The following is a 26,922-nucleotide window of genomic DNA, read 5'->3' as shown; positions in this document are numbered from 1 at the left end:
AAAATGAATTCTTCCCTTATTATTTTTCACATTGTTTTTATGGACTGCCATAGCAACGCTAGGTAAGGTGGTATCTTTGGTCGAAGTAGGAGAGAATGCTAATGATTTCTGAGTGATGCATTTGAATCATGGGTCGGAAGAAAGAGGACCAGGAAATTATTTATGCCTTTTTGGACAAAGTGACATTCAGTTATTTAAATGGCGACATTTAAAAATGCTATAGTCCTCTTCGACATTGCCTCCTCAACATCGACTCTTGACCCCATGTGCATGAACATCTGTCTGACCCCTAAAACATTGCCAAAACATCTTCAGCATTAGGATGAGCACTGAATACAGAAATAGGGAGCACTTAAGTAGATTAACTAAAGGTGAAGGGTGCCATTTCTGTCCTACTAGCAGCACCAAAATGAACTGCTATTATGTCAGTTATGATAACATTGGCTCAACCAATGGTGTGAGTTGAAGGCGGGGCTGGTGCCACTATTTTTGCAGTTGTGTTTAGTGTTGCTATATTGAAGCAGACATTTTTTTTTCTTTAATTAAGCAATCCATAGTACTACAAGACAATATGTTAAAAAATATCTTCTTAACTCTTTCATCGCCATTGACGAGATATCTCGTCAATTAAGAGAAAACGCTTCCCCGCCAATGACGAGATTTTCCGTCTTTCCGCAATACCGCTATTATCCACCAGGTGGCGCACTTCCGCAACTTATACAACCCGGAAGTAGCGCCTCACGTGAAAGAAAAAAGAACTCCGTGTATCTTTTAAAGATCGCTCTGCATCTGATCTCTATCAAAAGTCCTTCGCAAAAATGGAATTATCTCAGCTTTTTTCTCAAAATTGGGTGTTTTTGAAGAAACCTACCCATGTTTGAGAGGTGATTACAAGAGAACTAATGAAGGTAAGATAAAACCTTTTTTTTTTTTTGAAAGCAGAGGGTCTGTTCTTTCATCTGATATATTGTTTGTTTATATATTTAAAGAAGAACATTTTCTGGAAGGCATTGAACTTTTGTGAAAATCATGAAAAATGCTGGCGCTGGCTGGCAACTTTTTTTTAAATGCTGGCGGGGAAAGAGTTAAAGGCACAATATGTAAGATTTTTGCATTAAAATATTTAAAAACCACTAGCCACAGTTTTATACATTTTGGTCACTTGCATACCCAAATATTTCCAATAATGTAGAAAAAGTCGCAATTTTAACCAGCGTAATGTGTCTCTCTTCTAATTGCATCACTTGTTATCCATATTATCCTTGATTTCCTGAAATTAAATCCATGGATGTGTTCGACTTCATGTGGCACTTCCCAGACCGATTGGCGTATGACATCAAAGTACTGTGATATAATAGTATTGACATACGTCAAACGATCTGTGCAGAAATGCACAGCATTTAATGCCACCATGTTATTATTTCTATTAAGCCACTGTGTTAGCTTACATTACATCATAACGGTAAAAAAAACTTTACATCATACAACTCCCATCATTTCACACTCCTTCACATCGTCATCAACAACACGTTTGTTATTGTTTTACGGTGAAAATTACATATTGTTCCTTTAATAGTAACAGGTACTGCAATCAAATCTGTGCTGTCTCCACCCATTTGTTTTAGGCATTCGAGGGAAAACGTGTGAGCGATTATAGATTGCACGTTTAAAATATGACTGCAAGGAGTGTTAATAAGGGATCTGGTAGCATTTGTAAGTTGTTCTGATTTAGTGAATCATCATGTGGTGACACAGATCCACACAGGAGGAGTTAAGTGTCACGCCACAGAGGTTTGCATGAAGCTGAAGCACTTCATTTGTAGAAATCTCTTTATGATGTGCCCATTGAAATTAATTAAGAATGAGTCATCACAGCCCCAATCGCTGATCTTCCCCGAGTCTCGCCTGCGTATGAATAACAATCATTCTGCAGCTTCTTTAGAAACATGAACACTGTCAAGCTATCAGGAAAGTGTATAATTAAAATAAAACTCTGGGTTTGGTTAAGCTAATGATGCTTGCACTGTATGAAAAATTAGTCAAATAAAAATATGTTCTCTACTGATTCCTGCTAACTTAGCTTATCTGGGTTAAAGGGGTCATATTATGAGATTTTTTTAAGATGTAAAATAAGTATTTTGTGTCCCCAGAATGTGTATGTGAAACTTTATCAAAATACCTCACAGATAATTTATTAGAGCATGTTAAAATTGTCACTTTGTATGATTGAGTAAAATGTGTCGTTTTTGGGTGTGTCCTTTAAAATGCAAATGAGATGATGAAATGCAAACACTGATCGCAATGATGGTGGTTTGTTGTAATTGAAACTCAATTGTGCTATCAATTATTTTCTCTCTCTCTCTTTCTCTCTGCACTAAATTGCAGTGTCGTGGTTGGGTAGTGCAGATTAAGGGGCGGCATTATTGTACCTACCATACAAAACAGGCGAAATCTGAACGACTTAATTTTTCACATGCTTGCAAAGAATGGCTTACCAAAATTAAGTTACTGGGTTGATCTTTTTCACGTTTTCTAGGTTGAAGCACTGGGGACCCAATTATAGCACTTAAACATGGAAAAAGTCAGATCTTCACGGTATGACCCCTTTAACATTTTTGCCGTGATATCATAATGATCATTAACTTAAAATTCATACGAAAATTCTTTATTAATAATTAATAAGTAAACAGTATTCAGCGCTAAATAAAAAAACTGTCTATGCTCACAGAATGTTGAACTTGGATTTGAATTAGAATGATGGGAAGAGTAATTTACTGAATTGCAATTCAAGTGAATTCAACACAGTGTGACACAACAGAGGGATTTCATTAGTCCAAAAAGAGCTTTGCCTCAAAGCATATATAATTACATCATTATTTTTGACTAATTAGTCCCATTCATTCTCTGATATGTACAATACTTTTTTCGAAACGGCTCAATACTGTCAAAACAATTAAAAGTTTTCTGTCTGCTATAAAGATAATCTGAGGAAAATAAATACTAATATGATAACACATTGATATGATACGCATTTAGTAAAAAAAAATGGGTTATTTTCAACCCAGCGTTACATCAAAAAGGGACAAACGCAAAATTAACCTGCTAAGTTGTTTCAATCCAAAATGCTGGGTTGTTTTAACCCATTGTTTGGTCAAATATAAACATTTTCTGGGTTAATTTAACCCCACAGCCAGGTATTTTTAACTCAGCATTATTAAGTGTATTTTATACAGTCCATTCAATTTAAATCAGATTAAGCAACAAAAACTAAACTAAAAGACATTCTTCATACAACCCTGAACAACACACAACCATGGCTAATAAAAAGTCTAACAGCAAAGACAGGTGACATACCTGTGCATCCATGAGCAGGTGTCTCATCAGAGCCATAGACTGCTTCAGAGTATCTCTCTCATTGGGCAGAAAGGTGTCCTCTTCATGGCTCATGGCATTAGGTCTGTTAACCATGAAGTGAGCAATCTGATCATTCAGGCTGTTTAGAGATTGCACAGCTGGAGAAAGAAATGAAAGATTAACTAAAATGACTCATAAGTGCACGTTTTTCATTTTAATACAATTCATTTTATAACATCTATGTTTTTTAATATACAGCGACAAGCACTTTACAGCAAACGTATAGCACTATAACTTCACTGATGGAATAAATGCTTTGTCATCTTTATCGAATAATACAAGACAATAACTGTAGACCTGTTTTGGTTTTATTGAATTGCTTAAGGCCAATATATAGTAAAGATAATATAAGATAATATAACACAGCTCATAAAAACAAAGTCAGAATTGGTAGACCATTTAGTATCAATTGACAGAGCAAAGAAAATAGTTTGGCAATGGCTACATTATTACAGACAGAATTTGGGATTGACAGTTACTGTATACTGTATATGAAGACAGTCCCTCCAGAAAAACACATTTACACTGAAAAAAATGATTCATTGAATACTCAATATTTTTAAGGTAAGTGGTTGCAATCAATTTATTTAAGCTACATTTAAAGTTTTATATTTTATTTTACTTTACTAATCTTTTTTGTTTAAATGTAGCTTAAAAAAATTGATTGCAACCACTTAACTTCAATGAATCAATTCAATTAATAATTTTTTCAGTGTATGTGATCGCATGATTCAATGCATAATCAGCCAAAGTCCGCATATTTATGCGGGGGACGCATTTTTTCAAATACGCCGCACTTTTGCCACATAAATTGCAGATTTATGTGCAAAATATGCTGGGCTTGGATGATTTCATAATCTCCACATTTTCGAAGCAAAAAGTCACATATATCTTAGCAGAAAGTTGAAAAATATTGCATTTTCTTAACACAAGCGCAGCCATGTCCCCTGTTGCCATGGAAACATTATGAAGTGATGTAATTATGCGACCGCAGTTTTATAAGTTCCCACAGTTTTTGCAATTTCATTGCATAACATTGCAGAAATACACTGAAAAAAATTATTCATTCAATTTACTAAATTGTTTTAAGGTGAGTGGTTGCAATCAATTTATTTAAGCTACATTTAAACAAAAGTTGTTTAATTTACTAATATTTTTTGTTTAAATGTAGCTTAAATAAATTGATTGCAACCACTTACCTTAAAAAATAAATTGAATTTGAGTAAATTGAATTAATAATTTTTTTAAAGCATATTCCATCGCATTTTTTAAGAAAACTTTGCCGCTATTGATGTTGTTAATGTAGTTGTTGGTATTATTATTATTATTATTATTATTATTATTAGTGATAATACTAATACTATCGCTGTTTTTTACAAAATGTTAATATCATCACCATCATTTTATATAATATTATATTGATTGTTTTCAGTATTGTTACTGTTATTGCTATTGATAATGATCATTACTATTAATAATAATCATTAATAATAATCATTGTTTATTATTTATTATTATTATTATAAAAAAACTATCCTAAAACCATAACAATCCCTAGAATTATCATTGGTATTACCATTATTATTGTAAATACTATTATGACATAATATACATGATATTATATTTATTATTATTATTATTATTAATACTACCCAAATATGTATTATTATCTGTTTAAATTATTATTACTATTTTTTTTGTCTTATTATTATTATTATTTTGCTTATTATCATTGCTTCATAACAATATTATCATCTATATTTCCATTTAATTTATTATTCGTTTATTTACTATATCATTGAGCAGAACAAATCATTGTCACAATTGTTGTTTTTGTTGTCTGTTATGTTTTCGTTGTTTACTACTTAACTATCTGTTGTATGTCTGCACTTATAATAAAAAAAAAAGATAAATAATAGCAAGTTAAAAAAAAAAAAAAAAAACTTGCCGCAAGATCAAGGATTTTTGCCCACAACAACCACAAAAAAAACTCAGGTTCAGTCATTTCACTTTAACAGCAATGACAAAGTTATAAGTCAATAATGGAAATGCCTTATTTTCACAAATGTCGCTTGTCATTTCATTCATATTTAACAAATTTGACAATTCACTGCAAAACTCTCCAAGTGCATGCAAAAACCTCCACTTCTAAAAAGTCTACATTCACCCTTCACGGTCCTTTTTAAGTAAAATGTAAAAATTTGGTCAATATCCCTATATATTTGGTAAATTTTCAATATAAAATGGGCTTTGTCTGGGATTAAGCGGATTTAAAGCAACAGCATTAGATGAATGCATAAAACATGCCAAGACCATTCGGTCATTATCTTTATCTAATTTCTGACGGAGGTGGCATTTAGCTGCTTTTGTATCTGACCTCTTTATATGTTGTTCCTGTATGTGTAATGGGTAAAGCATTTGCAATGTAAAGGTCAAATGGTTCAGTCCAAAGGAACACACACACTGTTAATAAAATGAAAAATGAAATGTATTGAATGCACTGTCGCTTTGAATAAAAGTGTTTGCCAAATGCATAGATGTAATGTGAATGTATATTTGCTTATAGGAGTCTCGAAATGTCCTGCTCATACAACAGCTTACAAAAGTTGATTTATTGCTGTCTGTATAAACAGATGTTAATCACCCTTTATTTTTATGCAATAACCATAGTGACAGAGGCTATTTTCATTGTTATCACTTTTACAGAATGTACTGAAGTAAAAAAAATACAATAGGTAGTGTCTTTCCATGTATCTACAGCTCCTACATTAAAAAAACACTTTTCTATTGTTTAAAGATTGTAACACCTTTCCGCAATGCTGTGATCTGTCATCATTCACAATCAACAGTCCCTGTTTTTTACTACTGGCAAAGGTGTGCCCATCCTCAGCTGGTATCTGTCTGGCTTGGAAAGATCATCAAACTATATACTGCTTCTTTCTTTTCATTGGCATGTAATATGGCCTCCTCTAATCCTTCTCCCATTGGCCCTGTTAGCTCCCCATGGAAGCCTCCATTTACCATTAATCCCTCTCACTTAGCGAAGGCTAGAATTATTGTAAGTCCATTACCACTGTAGAAATCTCACATCCATGACCACTTCAATGCAATTATTCATAGTTTATTCATGACCCCTGTTTCCATCAATCAATCAGACGGGGATCAACACATCCAATGAATTAAAAAAGGCACATCAGTCTTTTTCCAGCGTTGGTGAAATGTATGCAGTGTGGCGTTGAAACTAATGCTGTGACGTATGTCTGATTATTATGGCTTTTGCTTCCCTCATCAGCTATAATAGTGAACAAATCAGCACTGTAATGTCATTGCAGAGTGGGAATTAGGCAAAACAAAACAGAGATAGAATGAATTTGTGACTGGAAAAATAAAGGAAAAACTAAGCAAAAGGACAGTTCATCCAAAAATGTTTTTCTGTAATCCTTTATTCACCCTCATGTGATTCCAAACTCATATGACTTTGGCAGGATGTTGCTTTTGTTAATGCAATAAAAGTGAAACACAGACCCCATTAACATTTTTTGGTACTGGACAGCTCTGTACTGGACATATGTGCATAACTACATATTTTGCATCCGACAGAGAAAAGTCATATGCATTTGGAACACGAAGGTGACCAATTTTGAATTTTTTGGGTGATTTGTTTTTTTATGAGTCTGGCTAGTAATCTTCCTCCTCCTGCAGCTGTCATTAAAATAAGGAGCCCATTAGTGTTCACTGCATCATGTGGAAAGGCAGCTCTGGCTGATACGCTTCACTAATGTTTAAAACCCTTAAGAAAACAGTCAGTTCTCCTCCATCTGTCCACAGACATCAACTTTCATACTTGGCCTTAAGCTTGATTTGCTTGAATCAAATCTGGAAAAATATGGCTTCATAACACGTACAGCATTATAAAGGGACGGATCCGTTGCAGCATTACCCCTTAGGGGCTTTCCGGTTTTACCCGTATTTGAACCTGGGATCTTTACATTACCACAGCCCAGATTTTTGTTAGCAGCTCATTGACCAAACAAGTTAATAAATAAGTATTTGCAGAATGAATAAAACAAAGGCCAGTTGTGCAAATAATGCACAGTAAATGAAAACTTAATTAACTTTGGGAGGATGTGACTCAGCGGATTCAAAGGTCCCTAACAGCAAAAGCAGAAGCATGAAGGCATGAAAAAAGCTTTGCTATCTTCCTTTCACACCGAGCTGTGGATTTAAAAAGTGGCGCAGTCAGCTACAGCATTGCAGGGGTCATTTAAGATTTGAGAAAGATACTCCAGTTTCACATAGAGACGGCAAATAAATACCGGAAACGAGTTTTCTAACCCGTATTACTTCCATTTTCCATTCAAGTATTGTTTTTTGTGTGATGGGAGATGCTCAAATCACATTTCAGGAAGTAGCACAATATTTCCGCTGTTGCTGACTGTAGAACAACATGCGGTGGACCGGAATCACATTGTTTCCTTATTATCCTCAATCACCATGCAAATAAAAGTTGAACATTTTGTTTTTAAATACCGACACTGAGAGAGGTTGCCTAGAATTGCACAGCTGAATTGCAAGGTCATTTATCTGGAGCCCATCAGCTTTATATAATGTATGGCACAAAATGCTTACTCTGCAGTGTCAGAATAGATAAAGGTTTTTTTCTGGCATGATGTACTCTAATAAGAAAAGCATGGTATGAAATATATGAGTAGTAACCATGCTAAACATTTATTCACAAAATATAAAGTGCTCCTGTATAGCTTAGATCATTGCATTAGCAGCGCTCAGGTAATGGGTTCAAACCGAGGAGCAACTTTCCGATCTCTCTGATGAAGCCAATACGGATGTGACTTAAACTGGAACTCATCGACCGGCCGCTTGAGGCTGGATCCAAAAGGGAGTCAATTCCCATAGACCTCCATGTTAAAAAGCCCAACTTTACAGTAGAAAATAATGTGTTTACAGCCTGGTACAAAAAGTGTGTTTGATCTATATTTTGCCCTTCATGACAACTGTGTGGGGGTGAATTTTTTTGTAACTCATCCGTTTAATTTATATTAAATGATTAGTCCATTTTCTTAATAAAAAAAGATCCAGATAATTTACTCACCACCATGTCATCCAAACTGTTGATGTCTTTCTTTGTTCGGTCGAGAAGTTTTTTGAGAAAAACATCCCAGGATTTTTTTAATTTTAATGGACTTTAATGGACCCCAACACTTAACACTTAACAGTTTTTTTCAACTGAGTTTTAAAGGACTCCCAAATGAGGCATAAGGATCTTATCTAGGGAAACGATTAGCGAAATATGCACTTTTAAACCACAACTTCTCGTCTATCTCCGGTCCTGTGACGCGCCAGCACGACCTCACGTTATATGTCATTACGTCAAGAGGTCACAGAGGATGTATGCGAAACAAGTGTGGAGAAAGAGGACCGTTCCGACGTTGTTGTATGTCGAATGATACTAATTAATGTCTTTGTGTCAGTTTATTGTTTAAAATTGTGCGCAAATGTGCATTTCATATATGTAACACGTGACCTTTCTACGTCACTACGCAATTACATGAGACCGGAGATAGACGAGAAGTAGGGCTGGGCCGATCCACTTTTTCTATTACCGATACGATTTCGATACCTGTATTCTGAGTATCGACCGATCCCGATCCCGATCCCGATCCAATACTAGTATTTTTCTTGATCCATTTAGAATTGTGTGTGTATAAACACATAAATATATATACGCACAGATATACACACAAAACATGTTGCACAAAATCAAGAGAATATCATGTCAAGTGAATTTTTTTTTTTTATGAGATACAAGTTAAAAGAATTTAAGTGTTTTTACAAATTTAATAATTGTTTTTGAGTGAACATACGACTGAGCAAATAAAAAGTTCAAGTACATTTTTACTTAATTGCGCAAACTGTCACAACATGAAAGACTTTTTAATCAGATGTTTAAAATACGGCTTTTGTGTGTGTTTGTGTGTGTGTGTATGACATATTTAATTCACGCTACTCCAGTGTATTAACTCGGCGAGCACCAAACCATTCAGTTTTTGTGACCTTAAATATCTTCATATTTGCATTTGTTTTTCGCATAAGGCTGTTGAATATATTAGGAAGATTTTGAATATAGTGTATAATAACATTTATGGTGCTTTTATAATAGTTTGACTTTTCTGTAGCATGACAGTAACAACCACTAGTAATGTACAGTATCGGATTTGGATCGGCCCCGTTTTTTCGATACCCGATCCAGCAAAAAAGGTCCGTATTGACCCGATATCCGATCCAAAGTATTGGATCGGCCCACCCCTAACGAGAAGTGCATTAAAAGTGCATATTTTTTATTTTTCTTGTCAAAAATGACAATCGTTTCACTAGAGAAGACCCTTATGCCTCGTTTGGGAGTCCTTTAAAACTCTGTTGAAAAAAACTGTTAAGTGTTGAGTTAAGTTTAAGTGTTGGGGTCCATTAAAGTCCATTAAAATGAGAAAAATCCTGGAATGTTTTCCTCAAAAAACATAATTTCTTCTCAACTGAACAAATAAAGACATCAACATTTTGGATGACATGGTGGTGAGTAAATTATCTGGATTTTTTTTCTTAAGAAAATGGACTAATCCTTTAAGCCTTAAAGTTCTGCATAATTAAAGGGACACTTCACCCATTTGCATTAAGCTTTGTATAGTTAGAACCCCAGTCATGTTTTTGAATGATCATGCAGAATTTTCTCAGTTGTCGCTGAGACAGAAGAAATACAGACTTCAGTGTTTCACTTCCTTCTTTCAATGATGTAAAAATCATCATTTTGCATCATTGAAAGAAGGAAGTGCAATATCTTTGTTAAGGGAGTGAGACTACAAACACCCCTTTTCTCCGTCAAATAGGCACCAAATTCTAAATGTATGTTACATTTTGACTACAAATATGACACACTTTTAATAAAGATTAATGTTTCTACGGGTGAAATGCTCTTTAAGGGCGTGTCCACTTGAGTGAGGGGTGAACTGACTCTGCTGTCACTAGAATCAAGCTAGGTGGGCGTGGTTTGAGCAACCTGACACCTTAGCTTCACTATGGTCCGCCTCTTTACCCATTTTCGGTTATCCGCGAGTGATTCAAGGTGACGGCCGCCTAAGATGGCGACAGCAGTTAACGCCTACTTTAAAGGTATAGCGGAGGATTTTCTCAAATTTTAGAAAAGAACCGCCTTCTTCACTTTTGTAAAAAATGCAATTGCGCAACACTCCTTTAAACTGGCCAAGTCACGTGATTTTAGCAAACGAGGCTTCGAACTTTCGAAACTCTGATGGTTCACCACTAGGGGGTGTTGATCTAAAAATGAACTCATTTCATTTCATTTATTTATAAAGCACAAATAAACACAACAAAAGTTGACCACTGTGCTGTACAGAGAAAATAATAAAATAAAAGAGCGTAGTAATATAAAAGACTAATTTTAAAGGTCACGTTCTTCCTGATCCCATTTTTTTAACTTTAGTAACGTTCCTGTTAGAGCATAAATTATACGATTGCAGCTTTTAACATTTCATATTATAAATTATTATCATGCATAAAAGGTACAAGTTTTTCTAACAATCTCAAGCATTATTAGGACTTACCCATGTTAGTGAAACTGAATTATAACATTCATCTGTTAAAAGGCTTTTAAAAAGTTAAACGCACAACTAAACATGCAAAACAACAGATCACTAGTGCAAAACAACTAGTCGCTAGTGGTTTGTTAGTTATTGGTTTTCATGCACCTTTAAAAATAACCCTTTCTTTATTCATAAATAATAAAGCACATTGCTGATAGCATCTTAATATAACAACAGAGACCATCAGTCTCACAAACTCCTATAGTAACAGTGTGGTCGTAACAAAATAGCTCTTACAGAGAATGATGGCTCATACGAAAGAGGTCGTACCCTGTGTGGGCTCTTATATTAACCAATAAGGTCATTCTTTAAAAACATTGGAATTGTGAAACAGGCCTGCCATAAAATGCATTCGCTGCCGGCCAAGAGCAAGCATGTAGCAGATTTATGATGAAACCACGTCTCAGAGCTCATCTTGGAATCAAAGCCAAAGCTAAATAAAATGTTTATGATGCCAGCTGACGAATGGATTCTAATTTCACATTCGGTGCTTTACGAGGTGCGTTTCTGAAGAGGACACCTTAAGATGTCATGTAGGATAATGAAACCACGACATTGAAAGTGACATGTCGACACACTGAAACTCTATGCACTGTTTCAATTTTCTACCAATGCTTTCTGTCATAGTGGCTGAAGTTCAACCAAGAGACTTTCAAGGAGCGAATCAATAAAGACAGAGTCTCAATTTAGCAGTGCAATGAAAGAGAGCAATCTGCTTTTACAGCACAGCTATGGCAGAAACAGAAAGTCTATGCTTTGTGGCAAACATTTAGTCAGTTAGAAAAACCTGCTGAGGTATGAATGGAGACTATAACAAAAACAAATCAGATCTTATCAACTGCATGTCAATTTTTTTTAGACAAGAATAAGATGAAGACAACTCTTCTATTTTTCAGATTAGTTTCAACTGTATGAGATTTCATGATGGCAATATCCTATAGGTTTCCACCTAAAAAGCCACTGAGAAATGAAACCACCAAAAGATTTGTTAAATTTCTCTTACATATTTCTCTTTGGTATGTTTCTGTCTGCCTGTCAGCTATGATGAATCTTTACGGTCTGATGTGGGAAAAGAATGAAATAAAGTTCAGGCTGTTCAAAGTGACAGCTCCATAATTACATCAGAGAGCAGCGTGTCGTCACACACAACAGACTGCTGAAACCCCAGCGGAGACATGAAAGAGAAAGAAAGGAAAAAGAGCGCTGAACCGAGCCCACGGCCATCTGATGTCTATTCTGGCTCTCAGATGATGACAAGTGATGGCTGGTGTCTCTCTCTCTAACCCTACCTGATGGGAGAAAAGAGCCTTATAGGGGCCGTATACACCTGCTGATGTGGCCTCTGAAACACATTACCATGCAAATGACTACATGCGCTCTTTTCTCTGAGAGTGAAATGATACATTTAATGTCCAGAGAGAAGACGAAATACAAAAACTTTGAGGATGAGTGAAAAACAATTTCCAGAGTCAGAAGCCAAACAGCAGCTTTATAAATTTCGAGAGATCAGTTCTGTATGAGAGAAAGATAAGACAAATGAGAAGGAACTATAATCTGTGCCGTGTTTTAACAAGCCCTGATCCTTGTAAACACAAATGCTTGATGCTTGACAGTCTCACACGAGAGTTTATTTTGGTTGGAGGTGAATCATAAATTGGGATTAAAGAGATTATGTTGTAATATTTTGGCTGTCTCTTGTGTTCATAATGATGTTGTAATAGTCATTCCTTAAGAATGTCATTTTTAATGCTATGATGCTATACATTGCCAAACTAACACACACATTTAGATTAACTCATTCCCCACCAGCCTTTAATTTGAAAAGTTGCCCGCCAGCATTTTTTCACAAAAGTTGTACAAAATGTCTTCCAGGAAATTTTTCTTTTTAAAAATATATAAACATACAAATGTAGAGTTTGGTTCCAAAACGCAAAAAACGCCATTTAAAAAAAATAGTTATCACCAAAATTAGTATTGTAGCCTATCAGGTCAAAGCAAATTCTTTATTTTACCCAAAAATCCGATATCCGCCATGTTATTCTGTCATCTTTTCTCCCTTTTTCCCTAAAAAGCGATAAACGTCCTCCTTCTCTGCAGAATGCAATAAATCCGCTTAACCAATCACAGCTCACCATTCCACACATTGCAAACATTAATGGCAGCGCGTTGAATACACACGGAATCCCTGTTTTCCTCATTTACTTTGTACTTCATGATCAACAAACAAACAAAAACAAAAGTATAATTTTGTTGGCATTGATAAACCTGTGGTGGTTTTCTGTGGTGGGGAAGACACATAAGCCACTCGTGCGAAGATGAAAATGCCGGCTGTTGCTTGTTCTCACATGACAGCATCAAGCTTTTGTCGTGCTAACACATTGACCCAAGGGGATCTTATGAAAAACTTTCCATTATTTTACTTAGTCAACGAAAATCATGCAGGACCAAAACATTTTACAGGTGAAAAAACAATTCTTAGCAAAAATGTGAAATAATTGCATTTTTGTGAAGGAATTTTGTTAGAGATTAGATTCAGAACAATTATCCAAACATGCACGAGTTTAATATTAATAAAAAAGAATTTTGCCTCAGTTTTTTATAAATGGTTAAGATAATCATGGTATTACAGATTACCATAAAAACTCATCAGGTACATGTTTTTTCATTCAAATGTTTTCTTTAATTGACTAAATAACTTGTCAATGGCGGGGAATGAGTTAAACCGATTAGACTGTGTTTAAACTGCAAACAGTGCTATAAACTTAAAGTGACAAGCGATTTATATGTGCACCAGTAAACACCCCTCTGCCGCACAATAACAGCCAATGAGAAATTCAATGTCTAAAGTGCATTTATGAAAGCAGATTTTGAACCAATAAATATTTCAAAATCCTGCACGACATCTCAGAAATCATGTCACATAATGTTTTGTATGTGTTGCTTGCTTGTGACCCACGGTACACCTTGAGGGGGTCGGGTTTATTCGAAAAGAATCGGTAAAGCTGATTTGTCTTTTATAAATGTGATAAAACTAAAGACTCTTTGGATATTTATGGAATGTAATACTACTCTATAGGTACCCAATATTAACATGAGATTAGCATAAACAGCGTGTGTTATGTGAGCTTTAAAGTATTTGTATCCTCCTACTGTACATTGAATCTTAAGGGCAGATAATCTGCAGTTCAAATCAAGACTTGCGTATTTTATGATCGTATTTCCGATGCTTTCACGATAAGTGCACAAAAAAGAAAGAAAAGATGCCGAGGACTATTGTGTTCAAGGGAGGATCTGATGAGCTCTTTGATTTCACTGTAGCAGCTGGGAACATGAGGAGTCACCACAGGGCCCCGGATGCCAAGGCAATTTGAGAGCTTTCCAACAACTTCACACTTCAGAAGAAAAGAGCAGAGTTAGATGAATGGATGTTTGGTCCCTTGCAGGTTTTGAGTGCACCAGAGGATGCATTCAGCATCACCCTATTACCAAGGAAAAGCACAGCCAAATCATGGCGAAGACAAAACAGAAACGGAATAAGAAATGGCTGAAATGACATTCAAAAGAAAACACGATTTCACAAACAAACACCGAAATCAATTTCCAAGATTTGGCATATGCAATAGTCACACTAATTGCCAGGCGGTCGATATTTTTGACAGTTTTATTATAGTTTTTCAGTCTATTGTTTTGCATATTGTAACAGAATTTCAGACCATTCGAATCTTTCAGCCTCAAACCTTCAATTTTGTTGTTTACATCACAGTAATGCACGGCTATCTTCGACTGTGTGCAATCCATTCCCTGAGTGCTTCTGATTGCATGGTCTCCAGAAATGCAGATTGTGAGTCCCCACCTGAAGACAGTTAGTGCATTTGCATTGGACTTAATGATTTGGCTCAACAGAACTGGGGTAAAATGAAGATAAGTACCACAGATTATACATGTGACATTCAAAGACTATTTTCACAAGTCAGTTTTTTTAGCATGCTTTATGTGAACATTTAGACCCCTGCATCTCTACAATTAGCTTTCAGCAAGAAAGTGAGAGAGGCAAACCTGTTAAAGTGCAATATGAGGTCAGCTGTCACTAGGGGGAAAATATATGTAAATTGTAAGCACAAATCACATTGGTCTGAACTGTTAAATGGATTGTTCGCCCAAAATTTAAATATCTGTTATACCACTTCTTTTAGTCATCATCACAAGAGGGAGCCAACAAATTTTTCAAAGCAATGTCATAACAATTCTGTTAAATAATTTGGTCATTGTTGATGCTTGACAGACATAAAAAAAAATGCTTGGTTATTTTCAATCCAGCATTGGGTCAAAAATTGACAAACCTAGCCGTTGGTTTTAATGAACACAGAAAATTATTATATTTCACACAACAAAGGGCAAAATCAACTCAGAAAAAGGCGAAATTACAACCCATTGGGTTGGCTTTGTCACTTTTTACCTAATGCTGGGTTGAAAATAACCTAGCATTTTTTACATTGTAAAGCTACAATTGATAACTTGTCTCTCTATCGCCATCTCTGTTTGAAACATAAAACTGCAGGTGACTTTGCATACTTATTTTTATGTTTGTTGAGAAACACAAAATAACAGAAAGGAACACTACACTTTTTTTGAAAATATGCAAATTTTCCAGCTCCCCTAGAGTTAAACATTTCATTCTTACCATTTTGGAATCCATTCAGCTGATCTCCGGGACTGGCGCTAGCACTTTTAGCATAGCTTAGCACAATCCATTGAATCTGATTAGACCATTACACTGAAAAAAAATTATTCATTGAATTTAATAAAAAATGTTAAGGTAAGTGGCTGCAATCAATTTATTTAAGCTACATTTAAACAAAAGTTTTATATTTTATTTTACGTTACTAATCTTTTTTTGTTTAAATGTAGCTTAAATAAATTGATTGCAACCACTTACCTTAAAAAATTTATTAAATTCAATGAATAATTTTTTTCAGTGTAGCATTGCGCCTAAAAAAAACAAAGTGTTTCGATATTTTTCCTATTTAAAACTTGACTCTTCTGTAGTTGCATCATGTACTAAGACAGACGGAAATTTAAAAGTTGCGATTTTCTAGGCAGATATGGCTAGGAACTATACTCTCATTCTGCCGTAATAATCAACGACAATGATACGCACTGCCCGAAAAGAGTCCCCTGCCATTGAAAGTTACTAAGGGACTATTTTCGGCTGCTGCGTAATGAGCATATTTTAAAAAAGTGGAGTGTCCCTTTAACTTATAAATCATTATTGTTGTGAATAATGGTAAGATAAGGAACATTTAAACATTGACTGTTTATGTACTTGCTCAAAAACACAGATTGCAGCTTTATTTAAGCCGGCACTGTCCAATGAGTGGGACACCCGAGTTTACTTCAATATTTTATTATGTAAATGTTAATCTATCACGACAAACTATATACTGTTGAAAAGGTCTAAGAAGGTAGTTTTCAAATTTCAAAACCTTTTAGCAGTAATAATAATGCAGTGACTGTGTAATTTATTCATTTGTGACAGAGTATGAAGTAAGCCTCACAGAAAACCAAACAACACATGATTTTTTTAGAATTTTATGAATAGAATAATACTAGATTGCATATCATTTGTATGTGTTATAATAAATTTAAACTGCTTTAAAAAAAAGCTTATTTAATATTTTCACATCCAGACACTTCCATAAAAAACTTTAAAGTGTCTTATTTAAAACAAGACCAAAATTAGGCTTCTAGACCAAAAAATGCCAGAGTTTTATTTATTTAAAAGGGTACATCACCTTTTCACCCCCCACCCACACTCAAAAAGGGCTGTCCCAGGTAAAGAGTTAAAGCAGAAAAGAATGCAATAGAAAAAAGAAAACGATACAGATTTAAAGGCTAAAGCCCGGAGTATAGTATGTTTTTATGTGTACAAGAACGTCTACATGTGGTCAAACGCACAGCCTTGCAAAGTATAGTTTATTTGACTTTTATTTGAAAAAGCAATGCATCTCCTGGGCTACATACTACATTCTCCTGTACACCCATACTTCTGGCTGAACAAAAGATGGCAGAATTATAATTTAGTCACAATCTATAACATAAGGTTTTTCCAAAACAAACAGTGAAGCAGGTCAAAAGTTAGTGCACTGTTTCGTAATTCCCTCGGCCATCCACTTCCATTTTCCCAGCCCGTCAGAAGGCTCCCCTGTGCAACAGGCTGCTTTGGCTTTGAGAGAAACATGGGCCTGGTAGTGTAAAAGTCTCTCTATGAAGCCTCTAATCAGTGACATCCACAAACTGCACTCTCTACACAACCCTCTGGCTCTTCCAAACTACAGCTTTGACTGCTGAATGTAAGCACACTGTCAGAGGCAGAATTAAAGAGAAGGAATAAGCTTTTTAAATGTTTGTGTGTCAGCATTTGCACATGATAAAATGAAACATTTAGCATAGCAGAACTAAATAATATTGCCTAAAAGTAAACAAATTACAAGGAGCAGTTCATCTGATTCAACAATCCGTCAGGGCAAAAGCAGTTAATGTGACGAAGAGCACAAAGAAATATGAGCGCAAGCGTTTTAACAGAGCCAATGTGAGGTTTTCTAAATGTGTCCTTATCAGTTAGGGTACATTAGGAGGTTTGCTGAGTCTTGAGTAAAGTTGCACGGCTTTCAAGATTTATACAACCAACTTTAAATTGAATTTGCTTGATGTTGCTCTTTCTGCATTGGCTGCTCCAGATCTTTACTGAGCAGCAGAAATCGGTTTAATATTAGATAATGTGCCACATGTTTGGTTAAATAACCAGGGAATACAAATTATTAATACAAATTAATATTAATATACATGTGCTTTTCACAAGATGTGTCCAGTGCAATTTTTTGGGGGGTTCACTGTCAGAAAAAAATGGTCCCTATAGCTATCACTGGGACGGTACCCTCTTTGCACCCAAAAAGGTTGAGGTAGTACCTCAAATGTACATATTGCTACCAAACAGTGCCTATTCGTACTTTAAGATACATATTAGTACTAATATGTATTTATCATATATTTAAGTCATAGTTCTGAGGCAAACAGAATATCACATGAGGAAAATAGAGAGCACTTGCATGTTATTATATCATTACAATGCTTATATATTTGGTATATTTCATTTAAATCCAATTGTCCTACATCTTTGCACCTGTGTTATTTTCTAGTGATTTTTAGTGTTGAAAGCTTTTCTTTCATACATAATCATGATGATTATTGCGTGTGTCTTACTGAATGTAGTATTATGTCAGCAACAACCTGGCCACGCTGAAAAATTTGCCATTTGATTACTGTTTAGGTGCTGGTCATCCCTTGTTGCCAGATATTAGTGCGAAAACAAACAATATATGCAATAAATAAAAAAATAAGTTAAAAATAACACAAACCTGCACATTTTCACTTCATACATTTCCCAAACTTTCACATTAATTACTAAAACATTAAACACTACGTCTAAAGAGGATTTTCTACAATGGGATCTGGCAACACTGCGAATGCTGCACCCGCGGCTCTTGAGTCAATCTACGTCATATAATGCAAAACTATACAGTAAACTGTCCAAACTTTAATTATATAAGCGAATGCCAATATGCTTATACGTTCAGAGAACTTCAAATTTTATTTTTTATTTGAAAAATGTACAGAGGTCCGGACCATCTGTGGCCTCATAGCCGGCTATGGCAATGACTGTAAATTAATTGGATACAGAAAAGTAGGCGTATCATTCTGAAATAAAACTCGTAGCAAACTGACAGTTGGAGGGGGCGGAGTTGATGGATGCTCCCGACCAAGCAGTCTAGCTGATGGTATCAGAAAAGGATCGCCACAAGTGGGCAAAGTACATTTTCAGATATTGATTCCAGTTGAAATAATAAAAAAATGATACACAAATAAATTTTTATAATGAACACTGCAATATTTAATATAAAAAAATAAAATAAGAATTTTAATGGAGACTTTAAAGAGTACTGCACAAGTGAGAGCTGGAGAACAGCTTTTATCATTATTTTCTGACAGTGTATCGAGAAGAAACAAACTAGTTTTTAAATCTATTCTCTGAAAATTCCTTTTTTAAACAATTTCAATGTGCATTAGCATATAAATGAACTAAAACCTTGTAGATATTGACTAAAACCAGCAAAACAAACACAAAAAAGTACATGGTATTTTGGTAACACAAAATATCTCACAAAGTCAAGCACATAAAGTCAAAGCTTCATGTACAAAACATGGTCGGCTTATGAAATCTTTACAGCTTTAACCGTACTTATTGCATGGGACGCTGCTTTAGTCTCGCCCTCATGACTGCCAGTAATTGCATTGATAATTATTCAAGTAGTAAAAAAGCTCTTCTCTGATAAGACCACAGAGGACCTGCTAGCTCCTCTATCAACAGTAAAAAAGACAGATAACGTGAACTTCATTTTTCACCTCAACAAAATTCAAAGTATTTCAACATCCGCTGTAATCAAAATTCAAATGAGGATGGGGAAAACTCCCTACATCAATAAATGAAAGTTTAACTTAAGACCTTCTCAGCTCTGGTTTCCATGGTGACAAAGCAGCTCTCCTCTGCTCTCAGATCAATGGTAATGTCACACATGCCGAGAGGCTTTGCTCTTATCAGTTAGAGAGCCCTTTCCCATGGCTGTTCTCCAAAGATTGCTTGCTTAATGCTGAACATTATGTTGTTCCAAGAGACAGTGAAGTGCATGTCGTACAACAAATTTTACCATTGTTTGTGATTAGACATTCGTGGGACCACATGGAAAGCTACACCCTCCAAATGATACAATTTCATTCCTTTAACACTTTTAGGGATAATCAGTACTTTTTTGAAAATCGAGGTGCATTGAATAATACTATAGGCGAGAACACAAATAAAATGATTTTAATGCTATTTTTGACATTGCATGCCAATGTAAGCAAATTGCAAAAAGGTTTAAAGGTGCACTGTGTAGATTTTAGTGGCATATAGCAGTGAGGTTGCGAATTACAACCAAAGCTTTCCGCTCAATCCTCTTGTTCAAAGCACATCGCACTGTAGCCACCACAGGACAAACATGTCGTCTGAGACGACATCAGTGGCGGCTCATGACTGCTTTTCCTGGGGCACAAATTCAAAATATGTGTTCGGAGTGTCATGTGAACCATCTGCATCACGTGATTTGTAAAAAAGTGCCTGCTGCAAACGTGTCAAAACCGTTTATGACAAAAAAGAGACGCTCACATTCACAAAATACCCACAAGACACTCCCATAACAGTAAACTCTGATTACGCATGGGATTATGTGAGTATCTGGCAATCGTGAGCATCTCTTTTGTAATAAACCCTATAGATCCGTCTGCAGCAGTCACTTATTTTGACAAGACACGTGATGCACACAAGTTCACTCGATGCGCTGAACACATATTTTGAAATTATGAGTCACACACATGACGGGCTACATACATGTTGTGACGAACTTCCCATCGTGCACCCTCGAAAAGAAAATCACCGACCGCCACTGGACGACATATAGTGACGAAACATATAGAGCAGTTTGTACGTTTAGGTCTACCGTAGAAAAATGACAGCGTAAAATGCCAACTTCCATGTATAACAGGATGCGTTGTGTATGTAGATAAAAATATGTAGATAAAAATTTATGATTCTAAGGCAATAAAAAACATACCAGTTTATTATGTAAGGTCTTTATACACCACTGAAAACATAATTTTCTATGTAATATTTTATTTCTGTCAATACTTTTTTTAAGTATTCAGTTCCATTTAAATTTATTTCTATAGCGCTTTTCACAATTTAGCGAAACAGATTTACAGTTGATAAAAAAAGCACAAGAAAATCTATTAAAATATTGCAACCCTATTATAGCTCTCCATAAGAAATTAATGAGTATGTAGTATGATTCATCCTCATATGACCTCTTTTTGTTGCTTGTTTGCCTTTTATAATGCAAGTTTGCTTCAAAATTTTAACTTTTAGGCACTCCAATTTTAATACTAAGTTAAGAAAAACATTTAAAATTCCATTAAAATTGCTTGCATTTCATTCATCATACAGGAAAGGAAAGGTCAGGTAGAGAGCACTGCATCAAAATGACAACTCACATCCTATTATACTTAAACTTTAATAACCATCTTGATAAACAAGCACAGAATACAATGTACGAAAGCAGAATGTCTCATATAAAAAAGCAATAATGTGTTAATGCAATGGATACATTTCCATTGATTGCTATGGAAATTGAAAAGGAAAGAGACAAAGTAATACATCACTGAGTCTGCAGTGTTTCTGTAAAGAACTAACATTCAGCAAATGTCAACCAATCACCTCTAAAGACCTGTAGCTCAGGTACTTTAACCACAGACTGAAACATTAGGATCAAACCCCTAGACAATTATTTTCTACCTGTCAGACCTAATCGTGTGTGCATACTGTAGCAAAGTTTCCTTTTCTTTTTCTCACTGACCCACTCTTCAAATCAAATTAACCCCACAGCGCAAACCCAATGTGTCCTCCGCCAGTCGTAACATCCCACACTAGGTCTAATGGTCTCAATTTCTCTACATTAACGGTACGTTCACACGGGACGGAAGCGTTCACACGGGACGGAAGCGTTAACGCTTGACACAAGGCTTATCTGAAGTGTGGCCACCAACAGCCAATCACAGTGGCCGCAACACATGCTCCGGTCTTCCTAAACAGAATTGGCGATATGGCTGACGCACACATTGCTGCTTGAAAAGTTGAGAAATGTTGACGCAGCTGACGGATCCACAGTTCAGTTCGGCAACGCATGACGTCACTCATTAAAAGTGAATGGGAAGCATTAACGCTTACGCCCCTTGTGAACGCACCGTATACTTTCAGGTTCTCAGGCTTTCTAGCCTTTTGTTTATTTTTCCTTTATGCATGATTAGCATCTGCTTAGATCTTTGAAAGTAAATATTCTGTCAAGGCAACAAACCTTTGTTGACCTTGGTCAGAATTCACTGTAAGATTTATTTGAATAATATCTAAAAGAATTTGTGGTAAACTTTAAAGAAAAAATGTCTGGTATGTCAAGAATCCCAAAGACAGGAAAAGACTCCCGTCACATGGTTTAACTATCATACATGCAGATTAGTTAAGCAGAATTTGAATACTAAATTAAAGTTTTTTAAACCAAACTTTTCATCATATCAGCAGATATGATTCTCTCTTATGTGTTAACAAAACAACAAGAGATGCAACTGAGAAAAAGCTCAAAAAACAGAAATCTCAAAGTTACTGGTTGATTCATTGTGCAAAAAAAATAAAAAAGCTTCTTGGCACCTTCTTCATCATTTGGCCTTCAGGGTTATTCAAACTTATAATAAATAACCCTACAGTTAATGGTGTTTTAAAAAGGCTTAGAATTTTATACATCTGACTTTCCAAAGTGACAATATTGCCCTCTTATGGCTGTGAAAGGTATAGCAATTTAAGGGATGAATGTTGTAATTATAGGTTCTCTTCATTGAGTGCTCTCCAACAATCCTTAATGAAACAAGAATAAACCTAATTACACATACAGTAAATAAAGAGTGATTCAATACTGTTACAGTATCAGGTTCAAAAGGTGCCATCTTCTGCAGTATGATCACATATTGTAAAGTACTCTAAAGGTAATGAGGATTAAAGAGAAAGACTGAATAAAAACACTGCTAAGTGCATACGGTGTGCAATTAAACGGCCTGCTATTTTTAAAATAATTATGTAACCTTTTGGCAGTCTGGACAAACAATAGGCTATTATTAATAGGTAATTATGTCCAGTTAATTTATTATACAGGAAAATTAAAGGGGACATTTCACAAGGCTTTTTTAAAATGTACATATGTGAAGTTTAGCTCAAAATATCATACAGATAATTTATTATAGCAGGTTAAAATTGCCACTTTGTAGGTGTAAGCAAAAATGTGTTTTTTAGGTGTGTGCTTTTAGATGCAAATGAGATAATCTCTGCACTAAATGAAGCAGATTATGGGGCGGTATTATCCCCTTCTGACATCACAGGAGGAGCCAATTTTCTATGACCTACCTTTTTACATGCTTGCAGGGAATGGTTTAGCAAAACTAAGTTACTGGGTTGATCTTTTTCACATTTTCTAGGTTGATAGAAGCACTGGGGACCCAATTCTAGCACTTAAACATAAAAAAGTCTGATTTTCAAGATATGTTCCCTTTGAGGTCAGTTTGAGCACAATGCATTGCAAACTATTCACATCCATTCGCAGTCACTGTAACTCTTGTCTTCTCATCCCTATTTTTATGTATATATTCTTAAATGTTTTATTTAATATATTTGGTGTGCCCTTCTGTTCATATTGCCTACATTTGCAAATCCTCCTATTCAATCCATTCTGTACATATTTGCTTATACTTGCTGTCGCCTACGGGTATATACTCACTGTAAAACCTGAAATGTTAATTCAGCTCAGACAATTTGAGGAAATTGATTGCCTCAAACCATTTAAAGTTTTAAAACGCATGCATATGAGTACAAAAGCTGTCACAATTAGGGCTGGGTATCGATTCAGATGTTCCAGATCGATTCGATTCACAAGCTATCAAATCGATCCGATTCCGATTCTCAGCATGGTTTTTATACTCGATTCAACTCAATGAATATAGATTATATAGAATATTAAATTATATTAGAATATATATAGACTGAATGAATCTCAGGCTCGCCTCTCACTTCTTGGTAATATTGTGCAAGGCAAAAAAGGGTGACATCTAGTGGAGAAGACTAGTAACGTTAATCTTAGGTTCGATGTTTGCAGAAATAAAATTGGGAAAAAATCGATTCGTGGTCTGTGAGATACGATTTTCAATCAACCACAATGGGGAACGATTAATCGGAAAATTTTTTTTTTTTTGACCAGCCCTAGTCACAATGATTAAATAACCGTCTCCTCATAATTGTGTGACCTCATTGTGATGATTTCAGATCACCCCAACGATTGCACATTTCATTAAAATACACAAGGGGAGCGGCAGCGCATGTATAAATGAGACCGTATCAGATGGCGCTCCTTAACTGACAGTGTAACGCGATACATTGCAAAGCCATTCAATACAGTGGAAAAAAACAGCATTTAAAGAAATGCTGCAAAACTTTGATAAGCAGTATGAACTGCCAGGTAAAACTGTTCTGCTATAATCAGTTTATTTTAATTGCATTGCACTTTATTGTGTTTATTTCTTATAATGAATTTTCCGGTTTTGAAATATATATGCATTAAATATTTACTTTTAAATATGTGTTATGTGTATTAATATTTACTGCCAGGTAAACCTTACAAAATATTTAATTTAAATAATGACAAAAAATATGAGAATTAAATGTCAAAGCAATAAAACAGACAATTAATTGTCATAATTGTCAATCGTCCATATTCTGGACATTACTGATTACATTTGATCTTATGGTTAAGATAGCAGGTCATCCTGGACATCAAATGCATACAGAAAATTGGAAAACTATAGTATCCCATTCCAAAAGCATATAAAAAAGCATATATTCTGTGCACAATGTAAACACACTCAAAAAATGGCTGGGTTATTTTTAAGCCATGTTGGGTAAAAATTGGACAGAACACACCGCTTACCTAATACTGGTTTATTTTAACCCAGCTGCTGGCTTATTATAACCCATGGTTGCACAACAACAACCCAACATTGGGTCATTTTTAACCCAGCATGTGTTCTATCCAATATATCCATTATGGGTCAAAAAAATTTCAAGTGCATACTAAAGCAATGTGCTATTCAGATCATATCCAAAGTAAATGATGGTTGGTTGCTTCCATCAATAATTGTTGATAAAAGTCCTTATGCAACTTTTGACACCAGTGCTTAAAAATAACAGAGATTGGGAGAGTAAACTGAGGTCAAGTATGTACAAGGAGCTCAGCAAGCACTTCAATTTAAACACTATTTGCCAAATCCAGCTGTACCACGCTGAAAACGTCCGCTCTGCCCTCCTCAGGTGAATTCTTTGATCAGTTCGCCACCTAGTGAGACATCACACAGTACAGCCTCTCTTTAGACGCCTTCTCGCTGAACTTAAGCCTCTGGAAAAACAGATTCCAGTACAAGCACTGACAAAGCTTTTGAAGATAAAAGCCTCCTCTGACCCTTTGATAACCAGCCCAGGGCTTACAGTGGGCTAACAAGATGCCTTTAAAATCGCATTAGACATATTCTCCCTTTCTCCACTTTATGCTGGTCGGCCCTATTAGAGAAAAAACGTGAATTAAATTGACACTGCGGCAAGGAGCGCAACACATCAATTACCCTTGTAATGAAGCATGTAACAATAGGTTAGATAAGCAGCTGGGTGCTCTTGTGTTGGACAGGCCATTTGCCTAATCATCCGCATTGATCCAACTAAACAATAGGTCGGCCTGCATTTGCATACAAACAGGGACACAGCTACATCTGCTTAACTAGAGTCAAACACCGTAAATCTTACAGCTGAGCTGTTGAGGGAAGATCATTATGTGCGTCACTTAGCATTGTGGGAAATAAAGTGGATCTTGCGATTGGGATTTCTGAAAATAACATGCCAGGGCACCGTAATACAAATCTCAAATATGCGCTGGCATTTTGGCAGTAAAGCCTAATTAACACGCACAAGTTATTCATGAGATGCATGCTGAGCCTGGCAATCACATTCAGAAAGTGAAAATGAAAGACTATATGTCCATATACAAATAGATAAAGGTATTAAGTGTACAGGACTGCTATGGGAAATTTATATACGCCCGTATACGTCGGTAATGCTTAGAATGCGTTCGAGCACTTTGTTTGTACATGCGAGGCAAAGATAAATATGGCTAGGTAAGGCATCCCTGAGGCAGATTAGCACTGACACGCCGCATGTCGATTTTTAATGCCTCGATGATGCGCCTTTGTAATAAAAAGACTTCAGGGAGAACCTGTGACAGGGCTTGAGCCAATTAAGGGTGTTTGTGTGTGAATGCCAGCGCCTGTCACATTCGGAAGAGAAAAGTGGGTCAGCACTTCTCAACACCTCCGAAAGCAGAACGCAAGCTTCTAAACTTTTCATGACAAATAAGATCTTGCGAAGCAATGTGGAATGAGCCCCTTTTTTGTTTCGGGTTGTAAATGTGTCATTTGCACGTCGCTGAGACGCATTGTATTGTTATGCAAACATTAGTTTGCTCTCGAAATATTTGTCATAGCATTCAACATGAAATTTCCATACTACCTCAAAGATATTACTTAAATAAGGTCCTGTTTGCGTATGGTATTAAGATGCATTCTGCTTGATCGGATCACAATTGGATGACGCTAAATCCATGTGTAAACCTTATGAGCTTGTCTCAGGTATGAACAGCTGTTGATAGGACAGTACCCTTCAAAAAGATCCGAATATGTATAATTAAGTTACAGACATATGTGTTGAGGTACCAATATGTACCCCTGAGCTACCAATATGTACTTTTGAGGTACCTATATGTACCCCTGAGGTACTAAAATGTACTTTAGAGCAGGGGTTTTCAAACTTTTTGTGTGTTTGGACCACTATTTGTAATCAAGAATTTTCGCGGACCACCTCATAATACTCATTATAAAATATGTCTACACAAAGTCCTGAATTAATCTGCACATCTAAATAGTCTTACTAGCACTTAAACTATAACTGGTCATCACATCAGTACAACAGGTTTCTTAAAAGAACGTTTACTGCACAAAACAGCTGCCACATATTCATACAGCAATCCATTTTGTACGGCACTGAACTTGAATG

General features: G+C 35.6%; 1 protein-coding gene across 5 annotated transcripts in view; it reads right to left on the bottom strand.

The window, feature by feature from the left end:
* The window catches only part of kaznb (kazrin, periplakin interacting protein b), a 194,053-nt gene that overhangs the window by 147,479 nt on the left and 19,652 nt on the right, over window positions 1-26,922 (bottom strand). For all 5 annotated transcript variants that reach the window (XR_010520926.2, XM_065241227.2, XM_065241228.2 and 2 more), the window contains exon 3: window positions 3,355-3,512. Coding sequence is in view for 4 of the 5 variants with exons in the window: in XM_065241227.2 (XP_065097299.1) it covers window positions 3,355-3,512 (158 nt within the window). In the remaining variant the exon portion in view is untranslated. The remainder of the gene's footprint in view (window positions 1-3,354; window positions 3,513-26,922) is intronic.

The sequence above is a fragment of the Paramisgurnus dabryanus genome, chromosome 14 (assembly GCF_030506205.2).
Source record: "Paramisgurnus dabryanus chromosome 14, PD_genome_1.1, whole genome shotgun sequence".
Taxonomy (NCBI): Eukaryota; Metazoa; Chordata; class Actinopteri; order Cypriniformes; family Cobitidae; genus Paramisgurnus; species Paramisgurnus dabryanus.
Note: the sequence above shows the minus strand (reverse complement) of the source record. Positions and strands in the feature narration are given on the sequence as shown.